Source organism: Cydia pomonella, chromosome 8, assembly GCF_033807575.1.
Source record: "Cydia pomonella isolate Wapato2018A chromosome 8, ilCydPomo1, whole genome shotgun sequence".
NCBI classification, from domain to species: Eukaryota; Metazoa; Arthropoda; class Insecta; order Lepidoptera; family Tortricidae; genus Cydia; species Cydia pomonella.
The window spans coordinates 771,130-793,324 of NC_084710.1; the positions used below are offsets into that span (position 1 = coordinate 771,130).

Below are 22,195 nucleotides of genomic sequence, written 5' to 3' on the forward strand. Positions count from 1 at the left end.
TGCATGGACGCGAAGCACCTCAAAATACAGTGCAAGGCGAAAGGGTGCGGTGTGGCAGGCTGTCCGCACGTGCATCATCGTCTGCTCCACGCGGAGACGACGCAGGAGCTCCGTGATAATACCGCGATGGCGATGACTCATGCTACGCAACGAGCGGCCGTAGCGCGAGTTACTACAGCATCGATCGAGCCGACGGCGGCACAAGAGCCGCAATCTACGCAAGTTACGCAACGAGAGGACAACGACCCACGAGTCTACGTGTCATCGACCCCGAACTACAACGTGTTGTTGAAAGTGTTGCCTGTAACGGTAACAGGACCGCAAGGAACAGCGCATATTTTCGCTTTTATCGACGACGGATCGACATTGTCGATGATCGATCAAGACGTTGCTGATGAGATAAGTGCAGTGGGTCAAGACGAGCCGTTATGTATTCGAGGAATAAGGAATCTCAAGCACACGTCGATAACACAGACTGTTAAGGCCACCGTGAGACCGGCGAAAGGAGGTACCGAACACGATATTACCGTCAAGACCGTAGATGGCCTAGGAATCAGGTCACAGTCGCTCAATAAGGAGCAACTACTCAAATATAAACATCTGGCGGACTTAGGCGACGAATGCTACGTCGGAACAGGCGTACCACAGATGTTAATCGGAGGTGATTATAGTCACTTGATTACACCGACGGAAATCAGGCAGGGCGGCGAGAACGAGCCGTGCGCTATGAAAACACCACTAGGTTGGGCGTTTTTCGGTAGAATGCCACGCATCATTCGTACGAACGAGCAAACCGTGTTACACTGCCGTATGGGGGATGAAGATCTCAACGAGCAAGTGAAGAAACATTGGTCGATCGAGGCGTTAGGCGTAACGCAAAAGGAGAACGTGAGTCCGAGCGATCAACGAGCCATCGATATATTTAATAAAACCGTGAGAAAAGTTGGAAATCGCTACGAGGTTGGCCAGCTATGGGCGTCAGACGACGTGAAGCTACCACCGAGCTACGCTATGGCGCGTTCAAGATTACATAGCTTGGAAGCGAGAATGCGTCGCGACAAGGACTTCGCGGAGGACTACGAAGCCCAGATTCAGAAGTTGCTGAAAAAAGGATATGCCGAGCGTATTATGGAACCACCGCAAACCGATAAGACTTGGTTTTTGCCGCACTTTAGTGTTTTTAATTTAAATAAAGGCAAAGGAAGAGCCGTATTCGATTGTGCCGCGAAAAGTCAAGGAAATAGTCTGAACGACTATATTTTAGCGGGACCAGACCTGCTAAAAAGCCTGCTGGGTATACTACTGAGGTTTCGCGAATGGAGCTTCGCAGTAGTAGCAGATATACAGGAGATGTTTCTGCAAATCCAGATTCGAGCCGAAGACCAGCAGAGCCAGCTATTCTTGTGGCGAGGTACGAGAAGAGACATGGAGCCGCAAGTCTACAAACTAAACAGAGTTTGTTTCGGAAACGTATCGTCACCGTTTCTCGCGCATTCAGTGCGCGATCGTAACGCAACCGACAACGAGGACAAGTATCCAGAGGCGGTCTACGATATACACAATAATCATTATATGGATGATTATGTGGCGTCCTACAAGACTGAAGATGAGCTACTGAGAGTGTCATCGCAGGTACGAGACTCTCACGCCGAGGGAAACTTTCACCTACGAGGCTACGCGAGCAACAGCGAGCGACTGTTAGCGAGCATCGAGCCAGAGCTTCACGCACAAGAACCGACGCATCTAGGCGAGAAGCAACAGACCGTTCTAGGAATGACTTGGGATCCTAGCACCGATACTCTAGGATACAATACGAAGATGCTGCGCGTACCGGACGCAGTAAAGAATCACGAGCGATCACCGACGAAACGAGAGTTACTCAGCGCGATAATGTCAATCTACGACCCGATGGGACTTATCGCTCAATTCGTAATAAGCGCGAAGATAATATTTCAGCGAGTTTGGTCAAAAGGAACGGATTGGGACGCACCGCTACCATACCAAGAAGCTGAAGACTTTTTTCAGTGGCTGAATGCACTGAAACATGTAGCTACGCTACGCATACCGCGACAGTACGAGACACCGAGAGCTGCTACGAAATATACTCTGCATATTTTCACCGACGCGTCAACGGAAGCATATTGCGCTGCAGCATATTGGCGCATAGAAAACTCAGAGCAAGAGGTTCGAGTAAGTTTAGCAGCGGGCAAAAGCAGAGTTTGTCCACTGAAGGTGCTATCCGTACCGAAATTGGAGCTAACGGCGGCAGTCATCGGAGTACGGTTAGCAGAAACGATCTGCAACGAGCAACGATACGACATCGACGAAGTGATATATTGGACGGATTCAAGAGTCTTATTAGGATGGATCAAAGACGACGCACGAAATTATAAGCCATTCGTATCACATCGATTAGCCGAGATCACCGAGAAATCGAATCGTCAAGCATGGAGATATGTACCGACCGATCTTAATCCGGCAGACCATGCTACACGAGGCAAGCCTACAAGGAGGATCGACATACAGGATGATTGGTACAGAGGGCCGCAGTTTCTCTACCTAGCCGAGGTGGAGTGGCCGAGCCGAGATATTACAGTAAGCCGCACCGAAGATCTTCCTGAAAGGAAGCTGAAAGTCAAGTCAGGAATCGTTTTATCGACTACGACATCGAAAATGGAGCCATCAAGCGTATTACCCGATATACGTCGCTTCAGTAATTACGATCGATTGATTAATTCTACAGCCTACGTGCTACTTTTCATCGATAAGCTGAAATCCAAGAATAGGGGACTACAGCTACAAGTGCAACACATTAAGCGAGCAGAGCATATGTGGATACAGAATAGTCAACGGAGAAGCTTTCCAGACGAAATACGTACTCTGCACATCGGACGCGAAATCGACAGGAAATCGAAGCTATATACGCTAGCACCAGAGTTATGCGACGACGGCGTGCTACGTATGAAAACGAGATTGGGCAACGCTCCAGTACTCTACACGTCACTACATCCGATAATACTGGACGGCAGAGACTCATTCACTCGATTGCTGATTCAGAGAGCCCACAGACGATCAGCGCACATACACAACGAAGCCGTGATAAATCAGTTACGTCAAGATTATTGGATTTTGCATCTACGACCGATAGTGAAAGCCGTAGCGAGAGACTGCGCACTTTGCAAGCTACGTCGAGCTTCACCGCGAGCGCAGCCCTTCGGAGACCTACCCCCCGAGCGACTACAGGCTTATCAACGACCGTTTACCTACACCGCGCAAGACTATCTAGGCCCCATGTACGTGACAATAGGCCGGCGAAGGGAAAAACGCTGGGTCTGTTTATACACATGCCTAGTCACCAGAGCCATCCATCTGGAGAGCGTGCATAGTTTGTCGACGGACAGCGCGCTACTCGCCCTACGACGATTCGCTGCGCGACGAGGATGGCCACACACGATGTACAGCGACAACGCGACATGCTTCAAGGCAGCATCAACGGAGCTACGAGAAGCATATAAGCAGTGGCTACCACAGCTACGTGCTTACGGTCTACATCATCGGATGGAATGGAAGTTCATCCCGCCTGGTAATCCCTCTGCAGGCGGAGCTTGGGAACGCATGGTGCGTACCGTGAAGACGGCAATGGCGTACACATTCCATACAAGAGCACCGCGAACAGAAGTCTTCGAAACACTATTAGCAGAGATCGAGAATATCGTTAATAGAAGACCTCTCACACACGTTAACGTCGACCCGCAATCCGAGGAAAGTCTTACACCGGCACACTTTCTACTACTGCACAACGCAAACCTACCTATGATCGGAGTCTACGAAGAAAACGACAAGAAGCAGTGGAAGGCTGCACAGGCGCTCGCAGACCACTTCTGGCGGCGCTGGACGAAAGAGTACTTCCCACTGTTAGCACCACGTAAATCGTCCGACGAGGGAGGACGACAGATCCAGCCGGGAGACGTGGTCATCATCGCTGAACCCAATGGACCTCGCAGCGTATGGCCCAAAGGAGTCGTCGAGGTCGTCTATCCAGGCCCCGATGGACGGGTCCGCTCCGCAGACGTCAGGACGAGGCACGGGACGCTACGCAGGCCGAGCTGCAGACTGGCGGTCATCGCGTCGCAACCCATGCAACAGGAGTCTTCGACTGCGGGGACAAAATGTTAGCGACGCGACTGAAAACTTAGATGACGCTAAGATTAGTTAAGTTTAAATACGATTAAGGCTGTATTCGAAATAAAGATTTTATCCGTTAGGTAGGACAAGCAGAAAATTAGATTGTTATTAGACATAAGAATTATGTAATCGTTCGTTATATCAGGTATTATTCGATATTTAGGTCACGCAAACCCTAAATCCCAATTCCTTATTCGAAGAGCGAGATGGACGAAGGAATAAGAAAATAAAGAAAACTTATTCATTGGTTCATAATTATAGCCAATCACACGCAAATAAAGACAAGAAAAGGTAAAAAACAGTGAGACAGAAAATCTCGATCGTGATTGGTCAGTCAATTTCCCGTACAGAATTCGATTACGCTCAATTGTACTATGAGACGCACATATTTAGGTTATTATCGCAGTAATTACTTTAATTAGACTACTGAATGTTACGTATAATCGTAGAGCGTGAATTGCTTAACACCCTAATATAGGTCATGTTATCGTAATCCTTAGCTATTAGATAATAGCATGCCGTAAACCGTCGAGAAACGGGCTATTGTTCCGAGCGCGGGCGAACAATAGGCTTTGTGTTCGTGAAGTAAGCGAGTCGGACAGGTGTTATTGTTTTGTTTCACTGACCTAGTAACCGAGTTAGCGTGTTATGCAATATTTAAGTCAATAATTAGATATTTGTGAGAATTATAGTTATGTAAACGATAACGAGATAACACGATTTAACCCGAACAAAGCCGAATCAAGTAACCGACCAATCAGAGGGCTTGATTCAGAACGAATCGAAACGCGTCTTATCTCCTTATCGTAAGGGTGTTCCTTTTCTACGAAATTCGTATATAAGCGAGGAAGGAACGGAGAGAAATGGTAGTCAGTCGTCGAGTGATCCAGCAACCAGAAGCCTCAAGAAGAAACCAACCGGAAGAGAACCAGAAGCGGTTCAATCGCGTAGTAGGGATTGTAGGAGTATTTTTATACCTTTGTATCGCGTGTAATAAAAGTCAGTTTTGTGCGTAACAGTAGTTTATTTAGCTATCTCCTCGCGCATCGTATTCGCTCCTCTTCACGCGGCGACGTAGAGGGCCGTGGTCACGGTCTTGGCAGTAGGAGTGGTGGCGACAGCCCGGTGCCTTCTACATTGAGCTATCGTCGGCAGATATAGCGCCGCGGGCTGCTATAGCACACAAGACTACATGAATGATGAAACACCGTGGGATTAAGTGTGATTGTAAAGAATGAATTATTTATTGTTATGTTATTAATGATGAAATTGATAATTCAATGTATATATACCGTATTTTTTGACATTTAGATTTTATTCTAGAAAGGTTCTAGACTAGTATTTTTATACAATTTTGATGTTTGACGATCTTTTTGTGAAATTCTTATTATTAAGTTTACCATATCTATAATAGTTCAATGTTTTTTTTAGAACAATAATAACTGCATCAATAAATTGCTCTGATATTTAGATTAAGATGATATTTGTAAAATTTGACGATTTAAAAGTGCTTGTTGCTAGGCCTATTTGAATAAAGAATATTTTGACTTTGACTTTGACTTTGATTTGCGATTTGCGAAAGCGAGGCCAGAGCGCAGCAAGTTTGCTACGAGCGCGCAACGTGTTCGCCGCGAGTGCGAACGAGTTCGCCGCGAGTGCACAACGATATCGCTGCGTACTGACATACTGCGAAATGGATCCCCACTATTTTTTTTTCATCTTTTTATGTGTGGTTATCTCGTGTACTTAAATAAAGGCTTCATAATGCGGTGTGTGTGTAGTCTGTGGTAAAATAAAAAACAGCAAATGGACAGATAACGAGTTTCGTAATTAAAAAATAAAATAAAAATCATTTATTTCGGACGACACAATCCATATTTTGTTAGTTCAAATATACTTAAATTACTATGTTAGTACCTAAACTAAGATGTTGGGAGGTCCAGTGCCTAATTAATGCACTGTCCCATCTCCCTGCCACGACGGCCAGGAGACTGTGGCGGCTGTCGCGCACCCTTCGGAGCGTCGCGGCGCAGCGCTTGCGCATCGTCGCGTGGAAACCGTCCACATGCGCGTCGGCGAACATGCCCGACGCACTGCAGTATCGCGGCAGCCGCAACAGTACCCTGAACGCGTCATTGTACTGTACACGCATGGCATTCATAGAACGCTGCGTGTATCTCGTCCACAGGCTGCAGGCGTACAGCGAAGTACAATACGCTCGAAAAAGTGTTATTTTAACTTGCGCTGTACACCTGCTGAACCTACGGGCGACCATATTAGCCCTAATAGCTAATGCCCTACGCTCGCGTTCGATGTCCGCGTCGTCACGCATATCGTCGGTGACCAAGTACCCAAGATACTTAAAGGAATAAACCCTCCTCAGTTGTACGCCATTCAAGCGAATGGGTGGGACGTATGATGGGCACTTGCTCCCCGCCTTAAAAACCATGTACTCACTTTTCGCGACATTATATCGTAAGTTATGTTTTTGGGCATAAGACTCGCACTTCTCAATTAGTATTCTTATACCACCGATCGATGGGCTCAACAGTACCATGTCATCGGCATAACTTATATTATTAAAGCACACCCTATCTATATGACAACCAACATGAGTACTGCTGAGCTCACCGATCAGGGCATCCATATACAAATTGAACAGCTTGGGTGAGGTCAACCCCCCCTGCCTCACCCCGCACTCGAGTCCGTACTCGTCGGACATCACGTCACCCCAACGCACACTATTTCTCTGGCCAGAGTACCAACACCTAAATATGCGTGTGAGTTCTCGAGGAAATTGCACATCGTCAAGTTTTTTCCAAAGTAAATTGTAATTAACAAGATCGAAGGCTTTACTAAGGTCTAAAAAACACGCATAAATAGGTGTTTTCCTACGCGTATAGTACTCGACAGCCTGCTTCAAACAAATAATAGCACTTTCGGTAGATAAGCCTGCACGGAAGCCGAACTGCGCGTCGTGCAATTTTAAATACCTATCCAATTGTACGTTGAGCAGGCCGTCGAGCACCCTCGCTACAATTGTTGCCAGAGAAATAGGTCTATAGTTAGCACTATCCGAAATGTCACCCGTCTTATTTTTGACAATAGGTATTACAATCGTTTTTGTCATAAGCGGCGGTAGGTAAATTAAGACACATCAAAAACTTTTGATAATAATTTTTAGACTGAAATAATTTCGTGATTACCAGTTTGACTAGAGAACTCTAAATCAAATCGGTTCGTATAATTGACAGAAGCAGCTCGATTCGGGCAACCAATGTCACTTTGACGTTAGAAATATCGTGGATCCTAATTGGGATCACAGCGGAATCGAAATAAATGTCAATTTTGACATGTCGTTTAGTTACCGATCTTTTAAAGATCTTTCCAAAATCTCAAACGTGTCTTAATCATTCTTCGAATCGGGCCGTGAGTAGTTTTATCCCCGAAATCTTGAAAAAATATTTGGCTGTTTATACATTGGCTGGTCTGACGTGACGTTGACATTTTCTATGTGAGAGTCAATTTTTTTGCGATTTCGGTATTGGTCCCATAATAAAAGCTGCTCAGTGTGACCTACATATTCACACTGTAAATTATTGCAGGTGGCTAAATTTACACCCTGTATTTTATTCCAAGGAGTGATGACGTAGTTGAAAGAGTGACGTAACCAGTGTTGGCTGAACGGTAATTGTATTACCGTTTTGGCCAACACTGGAAGTAACAACCAAGCTTTGTATTATAATTTATGAATATGAGTCCAATTCAGATTTAACGACTCGTTGCGGCTTTGAGTGGCTTTGATATTAACTTTTTTTTTTTATATTATAGGACATTATTACACAAATTTACTACGTCCCACAGTAAGCTCAATAAGGCTTGTGTTGAGGGTACTTAGAGAACGATATATATAATATATAAATATTTATAAATACTTTACTACGCGCACATCACCGAGAAGATCATCAAACCAGTTCGATCCCGTAGTAAATATGAAATAAAATCGACCTCCATACTTCAATAGCCAATTCAAGCTAAATTCACATTCAATAATCCTAAGATCATAATCTCCCACATCATTACCCAAAAAGCCATTCACTCGCAAATCATAAATGCGGAACTCATTCATGCCATTCACTCCCGAATGGCGGCTAAGTGAATTACCACAACAATTGTTCGTTCGTTAAACATATTAAAGGGGTAATTGGGTCCACCTTGGACCCTAATTAGGAGCCTGGGGGGTAAGAAAGTGATGTATACTTAATGGATAGTTAAGGTATCTTTGACAAGGCACGGAACCGGTTTTTAAAATACCGGTAAATACAGTTTAATTTCGGTTTTCCTCCGACCTTTATAAGAACGCGAAGGTTTTAAGAAATGTTTCTAACCTTGTAACCTAAAAAAAAGCGGCCAAGTGCGAGTCGGACTCGCCCAAGAAGGGTTCCTTTATGACGTATTAAAAAAAACTACTTAAACTACTAGATCTCGTTCAACATTTTACCACTTTGGACACACATTTTACCACTTTGGTAGTGTCTCTCGCGCAAACTATTCACTTTAGAAAAAAATTATATTAGGAACCTAAATATCATTTTTGAAGACCTATCCATAGATACCACACACGTATGGGTTTGACGAAAAAAAATTTTTTTTTAATTTTATGACGTATTAAAAAAAACTAGTCACTAGATCTCGTTCAAACCAATTTTCGTTAGAAGTTTGCATCGTAATGTATATCATATATTTTTTTTAGATTTTTCATTCTGTTATTTTAGAAGTTACAGGGGGGGGGGGGGACACACTTTTTTTCACTTTGGGAGGTTCTCTCGCGCAAACTATTCAGTTTAGAAAAAAATGATATTAGAAACCTTGATATCATTTTTGAAGACCTATCCATAGATACCCCACATGTATGGGTACGTTGAAAAATTTTTTTTTTTTTAATTTCATGACGTATTAAAAAAAAACTACTTACTAGATCTCGTTCAAACCAATTTTCGGTGGAAGTTTACATGGCAATGTATATCATATATTTTTTTTAGATTTTTCATTCTGTTATTTTAGAAGTTACGGGGGGGGGGGGGGGACACATTTTACCACTTTGGAAGTGTCTCTCGCGCAAACTATTCATTTTAGAAAAAAATTATATTAGAAACCTCAATATCATTTTTGAAGACCTATCCATAGATACCTCACACGTATGGGTTTGATGAAAAAAGTTTTTTTGAGTTTCAGTTCTAAGTATGGGGAACCCCCAAAATTTATTGTTTTTTTTCTATTTTTGTGTGAAAATCTTAATGCGGTTCATAGAATACATCCACTTACTAAGTTTGAACAGTACAGCTCTTATAGTTTCGGAAAAAAGTGGCTGTGACAGAATCGGACAGACAGACGGACATGACGAATCTATAAGGGTTCCGTTTTTTGCCATTTGGTTACGGAACCCTAAAAACCGGCTTATTCGACAAGGTAAAAATATTGTAACCTAAAAAAACCGGTTTATTCGACGAGCGATGATACAGCCGGTCGGCCTGTTGGTGTGCCACTTAAACACACCGACATAGGAATAAACCTGTTTTTATTGTTCCAAAACGGGTAATTTCACAAGAACTATTCGAATAAAAACCGGTTTAAAACACACGGTTTATCGAGCGAAACCGAAATTAAAAGGTTTTGCGCCAAGTACATGATAATGGTTTGGAAATTTAACCGGTTTTCGAGGCTTGATCTTTGGACGGGTTAGATTATCTTTAAAGACCGAACACACTAGTAACTAGTTTACTAGTAGCCTTACAACGGCTGCCTTATCAGTGTGAAACTGACATATGTGCTAACGCAATATTAGTGCGAGCGAGATGTATAGAAAGTAAGTTACGCATACGTTAGCGAGTATATCAGTGTCAAACTGGTGGTAGCCGTACAAGTGGTCTAGCCAAGGTGACAATTCAATGTGAGAAACCTGAATATAACAAGGAGGCGTATTCTGATTCTAATATCAGGATATAAACTTGATCTTAATCTGTTATGATATGATCTTTCGGTGTCAAAACTGTCATTTAAAATCGACTAAGCCCCACAGTAAGCTCAAGAAGACAGATAACGATATATACAATGTATGTAATATATAAATACAAAATAAAAGTAAAATATTACAGCAAAATCCTATCGTCCACGAGTATTCCATTTAAAATGTTCCTAAGAAGGCCTCGCTTCTTATCTGTCCCGATTGAATATTCATAATCGCAATTGGCGTTTTTATCATATTGACTATCGATTTTCGGATTGTCGGATAACGCTCATTCGATTCAGGAATGACGTCGGCACCAATATTTTTACAAGCGAGATGATTGCCGGAATTTTAATATATTTGAAAGCAATCTGGCCGGAAAAGATTTTTTGATGTTTTTGTTAATATTCTAGAGTTGATTTTTCAAATTGATAGCGTTTTTTTTTTCATCGTTGGTTGGGTATAACAAGAATATAGAACCAATTTGTCGCTTGGAAGAATTAAGACTACGAGTAACCCATCCCTTAAATCATCCTTTTTCTCCGTTATATTATGGTAGTAATTATTTATTTTAAATTATATAATTATTAATATTATAGTGTAATGTGTATACAGGTATTGGTTATTTTATTTATAAATTTAATGTTGTTATGTATTTTTCATGTCACTAACCCATCAGTAACCCATCCTTTTTCTCTGTTATATTATTGTAGTAATTATTTATTTTAAATTATATAATTATTAATATCATAGTGTAATGTGTATATAGGTATTGGTTATTTTATTTATAAATTTAATGTTGTTATGTATTTTTCATGTCACTAACCCATCAGTAACCCATCATTTTTCTCTGTTATATTATTGTAGTAATTATTTATTTTAAATTATTAATATTATAGTGTAATGTGTATACAGGTATTGGCTATTGTATTTATAAATGTTTTTATGTATTTTTCATGTCACTCACCCATCAGTAACCCATCTCCTAACCCATCCTCTTTCTCTGTTACGAGTATATTATTGTAGTAATTATTTATTTTAAATTATTAATATTATAGTGTAATGTTTATACAGGTATTGGCTGTTGTATTTATATGGTAGGTACATAAACTTTAAATGCATTGTAGCCCTTATCTCTTTTTAATTTTACAGGCTCTAACGTAACTTGTAGATTAGTTTTGTCAAATAAATAGGTATCTATGAAGAGGCATCGCTCATCATGCATATTTGTGAACAAAGTTAACAAACAAAGTTATCATTACATCCGCCGCTCTAAATTTCTGCTGTGGCTCTGAAGTAGCTTTTCCTTTTTTACCTATGTATCGGTTTTTATATTTATTTCGTTGTCCATCCGTCCATTCCTTTATTCGATGCACTCATAGTTTCGGTGCATAACGCCGTAACTTTCGCAAACGATAGGGTGTTGTTTGGGCGCGGCTCGACGAGCTCAAGATCGGGGTCATTGCCCGATGCACAACGCGCTAATACTCGCCTGAGACTTGTCAATCTGCTGGGTACATGACGTCTGCACTTTCCGACGACGTCGCAATATCTAAATCACCGGCTTTCGTACATTGAATTGGTCGCGGTTCAGGCGCAGATTCGAGTGTAACTTCAGGTACTTCGGGTAATTTGCACACTGCACTCGCGCGACGCAAACGCGTAATGTGTCCGCTTACTCATGCAACGGTCATTGCGCTCCGGGGTTACCAATCGCTTATCGGAATGCGTTATTATACCCATTGGCCCGAGACGATTAAAATAAAAACGCACCGCGCTTCATATTTACGTTTAAATTTCTGTTGTAATGACCATTATTATTATTATTATTTTTTTAATTTATTTAGAAAACAAACAGCCTTTTACAAATATATCTAAAGTAAATGAACTAAAAATAGGCCTAAAGTTTCCTACATTACTAAGAAAACTATTACATGGAAATGTAAATTACGCAATTATAAATTACCGGTTTAGTTGTGTGCTACATGCAAGTAAGTTAAGAAAACATACAAAAGTATTATTATCCAAGGAAGCTATTTTTATTTTTTCAAGGTCACTCCTTAGTGTTTTTACCTGCTCAATTGCGATATAGTTTTCTTGTGTTTGCTTTATTTCATTTTGCGAAATGACCATGTCCTTTAGAAGTCTCGTGACGTCCACTTGGTCGTAAGTCAAAGGGGGCAAACGGTGTAATTCCTTTGCCAATATTGGTATTGGCAAAGGAAATACTCTTAACAGACCAATAATATCGTTAAGATTCCTATGATCCTTCCCTTCATTATGGCGAATAATCTTTCGTTTTGCATTCGGAATCGAATCGAAGAGCAATCGTTTCGCTTCTTCTATTTCACCAGGTAAAAAGCCGTTACACATATTTGAATGAAGCCCTTGGATCCCATCACAGCCATTTTATTTTGAATAAATGCAAGCACTTTATTGATCACTATATTACAGTTTATACACTTTAGAACTTTCGAGGTCATTCATTGCCCCTCATTTAATGAGTCCCTCGTACGTTAGGCGCGTCCGCACAGCTAGTCGCACGAAACCGAACTTATATTATATGTACATTTCTTCTGAGGTTGTGCTATAAAGAGGATTTGTGTTGTATTTATATTGCAAGCAAAAGTTGGTAATTTCTAGTAAATCACACTTCATATTTACATATTAAAGAGCTTAACAAGCTATTTACAAAAGAGTCAGCTACAATACCAAAACTACTAACAAATCAAAGAAAAAAATATTTATTGATGTTATTCCCGAGAAATATGAGTAGTAGAAAACATAAAATAATTATTCGTTCACATGCGTTAGGGAAACTCAGTTCCATATCACCACGAGTATGACAAATACGAATAGAAATAATTTGTTTCCTTGTCGCTCCAAATTTAACAAACCAAAATGTTTTCATCGCAGAAGATACGATTCTCTATCTGGAGATGTGGGTATCTACCAAAATGTGGAAACGTAGATTGACCCGAGATTCAGGGCTTAAGGGATGCAGGATGCTCCGAATTTGTACTTTTAAATTTCAATTTTTATGTCAAAATTATGGTTTATTGTTGTCATTCGTCCGTGCGTTTTACTCGCGGTAATTTATGTACGGTCACAGACATTAATTGTTGACCCATCTACGGTTCAAGTCACTAACAAGCGGCCCGATTCGAAGAATGATTTTAGTCACGTTTAGATCATTAAAAGATCGATAACTAAACGACATGTCAAAATTGACGTTTATTTCGACGCCGCTGTGATCCCGACCAGATCTATCTACGATATTTCTAACATCAAAGTGACATTGGTTGCCCGAATCGAGCTGCTTCTGTCAATTATACGATATAAAAACAATATCTAAATGAGAACTTATCTAAACCAGAACTTATCGTTATCGTATCTCATTCTTCAAATCGAGCCGTAAGTTAGTTTTCTATATTAACGCTATGACATCTCCAGTGTAAAGTAAACCTTAAATGGCTCAACAAATAATGTCCGTGACTGATAATTGATAACACGTTCCTTTTTATACTTAGGTATACGTAACAGTAGGTATTCATTTGATTTTATTTAGTTTTGATATAATTTGTTATATACCTTCTTTTGAATCGTTGGAAATCTGTTGCTAAAATACATTATTTAGAGGATATTACAAATTCAGAAGTTTGTTCGTCAAACAGGCCGTTTCAGTTTTGCAAGTCCGACTAGTCTGGTGTAGGATCGGCTAAAATATGTAAAACCCAACAGTGTGCATACGCGCTTGAAATCCCATTGCATATTTAGTGTACTCAAAGTTTTAGCTTAAATTAAGCGTATTGGTTAGAAATTTAGATCTAAAGTTACATCAGATTAAACATTTTTGACCGACCGGTTTGGCCTAGTGGGTAGTGACCCTGCCTATTAAGCTGATGGTCCCGGGTTCAAATCCTGGTAAGAGCATATATTTGTGTGATGAACACGGATATTTGTTTCTGAGTCATGGGTGTTTTCTATGTATTTAAGTATTTATAATTATATATTATATATATCGTTGTCTAGGTACCTACAACACAAGCCTTATTGAGCTTACTGTGGGACTTAGTCAATTTGTGTAATAATGTCCTATAATATTTATTTATTTATTTATTATAACTAAGGGAATCAATCAGATTGATTTGTTAAATATCTCTAATATAATATAGTCTGATATATAGTGTCGCTGGATGCCAGAAATAGGCGCGGAAGCAGCAGGCCTAGACGGAGATGGCGGGACGACCTAGACACCTTCCTCAACAACTGGCCGGAAGAGGCACAAAACTCGTAGAGATCAAGGGGCATTTTCCCAGCAGTGGGACAAAAGATAAGGCTAGTAAAATATCGAATAGGTATGATTTTTAAGTAGTCACGCAACTCTTTATAAAATATAAACTGAAATAGATATCATATCATATAATAAAAAAGTGATCAGGCCCTCTAGTGGCGGGGGTTGGAATCGAACCGACGTCTTTAGCTTACGCGGCTAACGCCATAGAACTCTAGGGCTTAGAGTCTAGGCTACCCGGCCTCGAATTGGTCACTTTTTATGAAGTACCTTTATGTCTGTATATCTAATTCAGTTTACAGACGAAACGTTCTCATCTTAGCAAGACAAAGACTTCTCTGCAAAAAGGATTTGGACAAATTCAGATCAATTAGGCGTTGGTCATCCATCAACTCAATAGAGGTTTCAAATATTACGGGTCACTTTTAGCTAAGATTAGTTCAAGACCGGAACGAATAACGTACTTTAATTGGCCTGAGCTCAGCGGGCGACAACGGATAGAAAAAGAAGATAATGTACCCAAGCCAATCATTGTAGTAGTAGTACACTCTTTATTTTACAAAATTTATATTAAAAGTAACATACAATTTTGTGACACTGATTCTGCTGCACTAATACTATTGTATGGCTCTTATTAACGCCGACTTCAAATTTCAGAGGAGGCGTTATTAATTCGTTATGTTTTTTTTCTTTATTTGTTGCCCCATCACTTTCGTATTTTTATATGTTCATCAACTTTTCATTCGAAAAGTTTAGTTTCTTAAAGTGGAACTGCTGATAAAGATCAAAGTGGAACTCGTCAACTAGGTACACTTATTTCAAGTTATTCGTTTTCTTTTTTTAGAAACAGTAAGCTCTCTTTATTTATATAATAAATATATAAAGAGTTTTGCATTATAGATATATACAGGTGTGTAGAAGGTGTGCAGGTGTATAACTAGCTTAAATCTAAAATAGGCCGTTGAGGTATTGTACCAAGGATGCTGGCGGCATTTGCTCGTTGTATCGCAATGCTGATACGTTGTTCGTCAGCTCTTCGGTCGACAGTTAGATACGTCAACCAGACGCTTCATAATTTATGCAAAAAATGTGCGTCGTAGCGCAAAAATAATGAAATTTTTGTTCCCCTTTGAATACCTGAAATAATATTTAACAAACACAAAAAATAAACTGGCAGAATTTTGCTTATAGATTTTTCATAGTTGAATGCCAAGAGGTGCCATAATTTGACGTTAAAAAACAAAAGAGGTTGCCTTATAGGCCTAGGTGTGTAAGGCTGTATGAACTTCCTTTACATATCATCATCACTCATCGCACCTGATATGTAGTATTTCCGGACCTAATTTGAAGTAAGTCATGTCAACATTTCATTACAAGTTTGAGAAAACATTATTACTGGATTTTTAAAATTTTCACCATACTACTTTATTTACCAAAACCTCAACAAAAAAAATTGGGAGCATACATGTTTCAATAATTTAAATTTATTTCCTGTATTATCGTTTCAATATTATGGATGAATAACATTTTTATTATTTGGCCATGCAATTAATATCACTAATGGCGTTAACGCCGCCAGTGTGGACATTTGAGCCAGGTACGATTCATGACGGATTTTTTATTAGACTTGAATTATTAATTAGCCTGTTGCGGATATCGTCATTGATTTTTTTTTGCGACAAATCATGTTACTGATTTGACGAAGCCTGCGTTGCTGAACTGGATTATTTTTGGTTTTGGTCATTTAATAGATAAAAAAATATTAAATAACATACTTATAAAAGTTCATATAATTATCATCATATATACTTAAGTAATATTATTACTAACTTTTTACATTTAATAACTTACCGATGGAGTCCGTGCAGCGAAACAACACTGAAATTCCCAACACTATCAACCGTATTTCCCACTTCATCACAACGTCCAAGCGCATTTTACACAAAAACACTGGCCAGTAACAAAAAGTGCTTATGTTCGATGTTCGAAAGTTTGGATCGCGTTTTTAACGGTCGGGACGCAGGGCCCGGGCGAGTTCAGATAGCAACTGTTCGGTCGGTGGCTTGGCAGGCCGTTAGGAGTATTCGCGCATGCGTGTACGAATTAAAAAAAAAGCCCGTGGTGTGGAATTTGATATTCGACGGCATTGTTAACATTATTTTGTAGATGTAGAATATACACTTAAAGTTAAATCGTCAATTTTTTTTCTATTTATAATAATAATTGATGAAAAATTCTGCCGAAAAAGCGCTGAGGCTTTAAGTATTAGTCGATTGATAAATTTCATTTGTTATAATTTACAAAGCGTGAGTCGCTAATAATAAAATATTTTTTTAAACTGCTAAAATCAACCCATACATCTTAGATGTTAAAGGTACCTATTGATATATATAACATGGATTAAGGCTTTAATCCATGTTCAGTTAAACCAACGTACTGTAGGGGCTGAGATAATAATAAAATAATAATAATTCAGCCTAAATACGTCCCACTGCTGGGGACGGGCCTCCTTTCATGCGCTAGAGTGCTTAGGCTATAGTCCCCACGCTGGCCCAATGCGGGTTGAGACCTTCACGTACACCTTTTTCGGTGTAGGAAAAGATCGTGAGGGGCTGAGATAAGGGGTAAAATTTGAGTTGAATGCGCACAAAAACAAAAAGCCGCCGGCGTCGCAAGTACACACCGCGGCCCGCCATTGTGGATGTAAGATCCTAGTCCTACATCCGATATCGAATCGGATAATGTGAAAACGATCTAATGCGGATTAGGATTCAATCAATATTGATTAAGCTTTTAAAGCTCTTAACTGGAGTATGTCCAAAGAGACGAGAACCTGAATAATTGTTGTTTATAGTATATAATATGATCCAAATACGATGAAAAAGTCGCAGGCAGAGGTAAGTTAGGTTAGCCAAAGTACCCATAGGTACGGCCTGGTTCGAACTTTAATATACGTCAAATTTTCTTCTTCTTTTTTAAAATTATGGCTTCAGTCCAGTGGGACTATTTCGCCAGTATCAAGGTCTTTCAAACGAGCTTTAAATATGACTAAAATTGTACGGTTAGTACAAGACAGTGTACGGTGATTTTATCAGCTCTTGTGAAATGATAGCGGGACTTTACAAGGAGCACGTGGACTACCGTTGGCCGTTGACTCCAAAATGGTGGTTAAACGCGTTTCAATATTAATTCTCCATTCACTGCACCCTACCACATTAGTTTACTGTATAATAAACTATCTATATTAAACTTTAACAATCATCTTTAAAAACAATATCAATGAGCAAAAAACAAAGGAATGAATCACGAGGCATGACTATCAAGATGGCGCTCGAACCGGAAGCAACGTCAAATATCGAGACCCGATATGGATCGATGTCAGTGTCAAAAGTGACGTTTCTTAAAAAATAACGTCACTTTTGACTGTCAGGAGATATTGAAAGAACCTTTACCGAGCATAGACTACTTTATTCACCAATCGCTTAGCCTACCCACATCATTGTAACTATCAAGATACCTACATTGACAGTGACATATCCGATCCATATCGTCGTGGTACCAATATTGGGAGGTAAACCACAAATCCTGTACAGTAAGTAATTAACATAAACAAGAGCTAAAGGGCTGTTTTTTTTAATAGCCTACTATAGTGTCCCACTGCTGGGCAAAGGCCTCCCCTCGTTTAGGTGGGCGAAAATGGTTACTGAGTGGGACCCACGGAACACCAATAGACGGTGCAGGACGGGGTGCAGACAGACCGAAAAGGAGATGGCGGGACGACTTGGACGCATTCTACCCAAAATGGTGGGAAAATGCCAACGAAAGAGCTGTTTAAGTTCTATATATCATGAATATCCATGACTAGAAAAAAATAATGTGCAGTTTTTATTCTTAAGTATATTTATGTTCAATTGAAATCAATCTTATCCACAGTGTCTATCATAGATCACCTCGAAAACATAAAATACTAATAGTACATTCAACTTTCAACTGACATATTGATAGAAATGTTAAAGCTATCAGTAAAATATCAAATATACCTACTCCAAATACATAATTATATTCTTAAATGTCTCTCAATTGGTGCTGTTATAATATACCTCAATAAATCGAAGAGCCAGACGACAGATAATATCGATGCAAATGTTGCTTCTTGAACCGAAATCTGCATTTGAAATTCAACGTCATTGTCTGATTGTATTTCGTATTTAGATTTAATTTCGATAGAATAGTCAAACTAATTTCCTTTCCAGTCAGATCAAAGAAACTTTATGCGACGTTTTGACGTAATTCATTATCTATGACAACTAATAGGTTTTTTAAGGTATTTGTTTACGTAATTTAACACAAACAATATTTTAAAATATGGAATGCTTGGAGTGTTGTGCGTTTATTAAAAAAAAACAACGGGTTGCACTCCGGGAGTGCCGGCAGAAGTGAAAACTTGAATATTAACGTTGTGCATTTTTGATATTTTGGAGAAATTGAGTAGCAGTTTTATAAAAAGAGCTAATTCTCTATTATACCTACGTAAATAAATTTGAGTGTGGAAGATATTTTGAAATGCGAATTTTAGTGTTAATATATAACATATACAGAGTAATTCATGACACGTAAACAGGACTACAGCCTAAACAATCAGTAAATGTTAATGAATCGTTCACCATCATATTAAGTAAACAATCACGCGTCTTTTCTGTTATTTAACTTTTTGGTAAGGAAAAATTTGAGTATCTACAATCTCATTATGATACACCCAACACCACAAAGATACAATACAACACAATTAACAAAGATTAAACTTCTTTAACCGTTATGACAACACTTTGATTATGAAGAAAATAAAATGTCACACTTGAATGAGATACGATTTTTCAGAAGTAACCAGGCTTCGATGACATTCAATTTGCACGTCACCATGGTGTCACGTGTCCATCTTATGAATTTTCAATCTGACGGTCACGTGACCTGACGCGAGTTTAAAATTTTTTCCCCATCACAAAAAGTGCACAGCGCCGCTAAAGAAGTTTTCACTTCAAAAATACGTTTTGGTTTAAATATTTACGTATGATTCAACGTTACATTAAAGGTACGAGTAAGTCGAATATAATTGAACAGTCGGACATGGCGAAACCATAAGGCTTCCGTAGTCAACTAGGAACCCTTATGGTTTCGCCATGTCCGACTGTCTGTCTGTCTGTCCGAGGCTTTGCTTCGTAATCGTTAGTGCTAGAAAGCTGCAATTCGACAAAGTGGTAAAATAAGATGTATAAAAAATGTTTTAGGGTACCTCTCCTACACGTAAAGTAGGGATGAAAATTCGTCCGATAGGTCTTTCAATAAAAATTGGGATATTTTCGGAAATTAATAAATATTCTTAATTGCACCACATATAAAACAAATACAATCAAGATTTACAATATAAATAAGGATACCAACAATCGCTCCGAAAGAAAAAAAAACGCCCACTTCCTCTAAATCTTAAAATCAATGGTCCAAACAATTAAAATAAAAACTTGAAAATAGAGCTTCATAAAGACATTTAATGAAAACTATAGTGATCATGATCAGTTTAGCCGATTTTGAGTTATCGCAAAAGTCTTAGGTACAAAAAGCTGTGAAGATACTTTCTTTTGCTTGTTATGTACATGAAACTTACTAATTGAACAAACACATGATATAAATAGAACGGGTGTTCAAGGTATATTGTGATGGACGGGTAACTACAGAATCCTACACTGAGCATGGCTCGACTTGCCCTTAGACGGCTTTTAGAGTTCCGTAACCAAGGATAAAACTCGACCCTATTACTAAAACTCCGCTGTCCGTCTGTTTGTCTGTCCGTCTGTCACCAGACTGTACCTCATGACCGTGATAGACATGTGAATTTTTCACAGATGATGTATTTATGTTGCCGCTATAACAACAAATACTAAAAACAGAATAAAATAAATATTTAAGGGGGCTCCCATACAACAAACGTGATTTTTTGCCGTTTCTTGCGCAATGGCATGGAAACCTTCATGCGCGAGTCCGACTCGCACATGGTCGGTTTTTTTTAGAATATCTATTTTAAAGACCTGCGTTTTATGGACGTCTCATTTGAAATTATAACAGCTTTCCAACTACAGTAATTTTGTTCTGTAAAACAAAGGAAGATCTGGAATAATAAAATAGTCACTTACTCGTACTTAATTGAAATTGACCCAAAACGCTCCCGGAAGAAACCTTGAAGCGACACTTCAAATTTAATAAAAATACTTTAACACCATTACGTCAAAACACGTGTAGGTACTTTAAGTATTCTTTGTTTGAAATTGCGCGAAAATGTAAGTGACACGTGTATAATTGTAGCTTGATGCTACAATTATACAACGTCTTATAAATTGATGAACACCGGTAGCATGCACGAAAAAGTGTCACGTTGTGAACAGATCTCTATCCTCTCTGGCGTAGCCCTACAGGTAGATATCTGGATTCTTAAATATGCTTAATTAATATAAGAAAGCGACTGGTAAATATCATTTGATATTTACCAGTCGCTTTTCGGTGAAGGAAAACATCGTGAAGAAACCGGACTAATCCCAACAAGGCCTAGTTTTACCCTCTGGGTTGGAAGGTCAGATGGCAGTCGCTTTCGTAAAAACTTGTGCCTATGCAAAATCTTGGGATTAGTTGTCAAGCGGACCCCAGGCTCCCACGAGCCGTGGCAATATGCCGGGACAACGCTAGGAAGAAGAAGAGTTGTGAAGAATAAGAATAAGAATATTTTTTTTGCTGAACAGATCTCCATGGTAAAGTTACGGCCACGTTGTGGACACTAGATCTCCATGGTAACTCCTTTGTATCAGTTGTACAAAATAATGATAATTCAGTGATAATAATTCAATTCAATTCATAAATAAAAGTATGCAATTTTTCATCAATGTTTTCTTATGACGTTATCACGCAATATTATCTTCCGTAAACCGACTTTACAGACACCCATTTTTTTAAACTTATGCATATTTTTATAAAAATGCTGATTCTAATGATATACCTGAGTTATTATGTATGTATAACTCAGTTTCGACCAGTGTCGCTTAAAGTGTTCTTTCTGCCTTTACCCATCAATATAGGTAATTATGGAACATAAAATCAATTATTATCAAATATCAAACATTTATTCAGCAAATAGGCCACAGGGGCACTTTTACATGTCCATTTTTACAAACAATAAAAATTACAAATATGGAATCGATGAAATAATAAATACTTTATTACAGATGTATACTGTCTCTAAATGTCAAATTACACAAAAAAACTATGATAAAAAAAAACCAAGAAAATTAAATCAAGGGAACATCTAAACTATGAATACCTCTCAAAATGTACGTAATGTGCCTACGTTTCATCGTTTTAAGTGCACTCATTACGATTTCGCTTTAAATCCCCCGTTAAAAGCATTGCGTCACGAGTTACTTGTATGTTACACGAGCACGACTGATGACGTCATTAAGCCCGTGACGTCACGTTCTCTGATTACAACATATTAAGTAGACCATATATCAGATTATATTGATGATGACCGCACCTTTGTGGACGAGGGTGGGAAACAAGCACGCACCTTCAGAAGCGTAATTTGCGCATTGCCGTTCTTTAGGTTCCATCAGGGTCTCATTTTTTTTGACCAAATAGTCAATACCGTAGAGATTCCATTAATGTGTTAA

General features: G+C 39.2%; 1 protein-coding gene across 2 annotated transcripts in view; it reads right to left on the minus strand.

Annotated features, from left to right (window-relative positions):
• The window catches only part of LOC133520364 (lachesin-like), a 121,670-nt gene extending 103,844 nt beyond the window's left edge, over positions 1–17,826 (minus strand). Inside the window, exon 1 of one of the 2 annotated variants that reach the window (XM_061854742.1) lies at positions 16,338–17,031. In XM_061854742.1, coding sequence (XP_061710726.1) covers positions 16,338–16,422 — 85 coding nt within the window. In that variant the 5' untranslated portion in view covers positions 16,423–17,031. Of the gene's footprint in view, positions 1–16,337 lie in introns of both variants that reach the window. The other variant, XM_061854741.1, reaches the window with a different exon arrangement.
• Between the last annotated feature and the right edge of the window lie 4,369 nt (positions 17,827–22,195).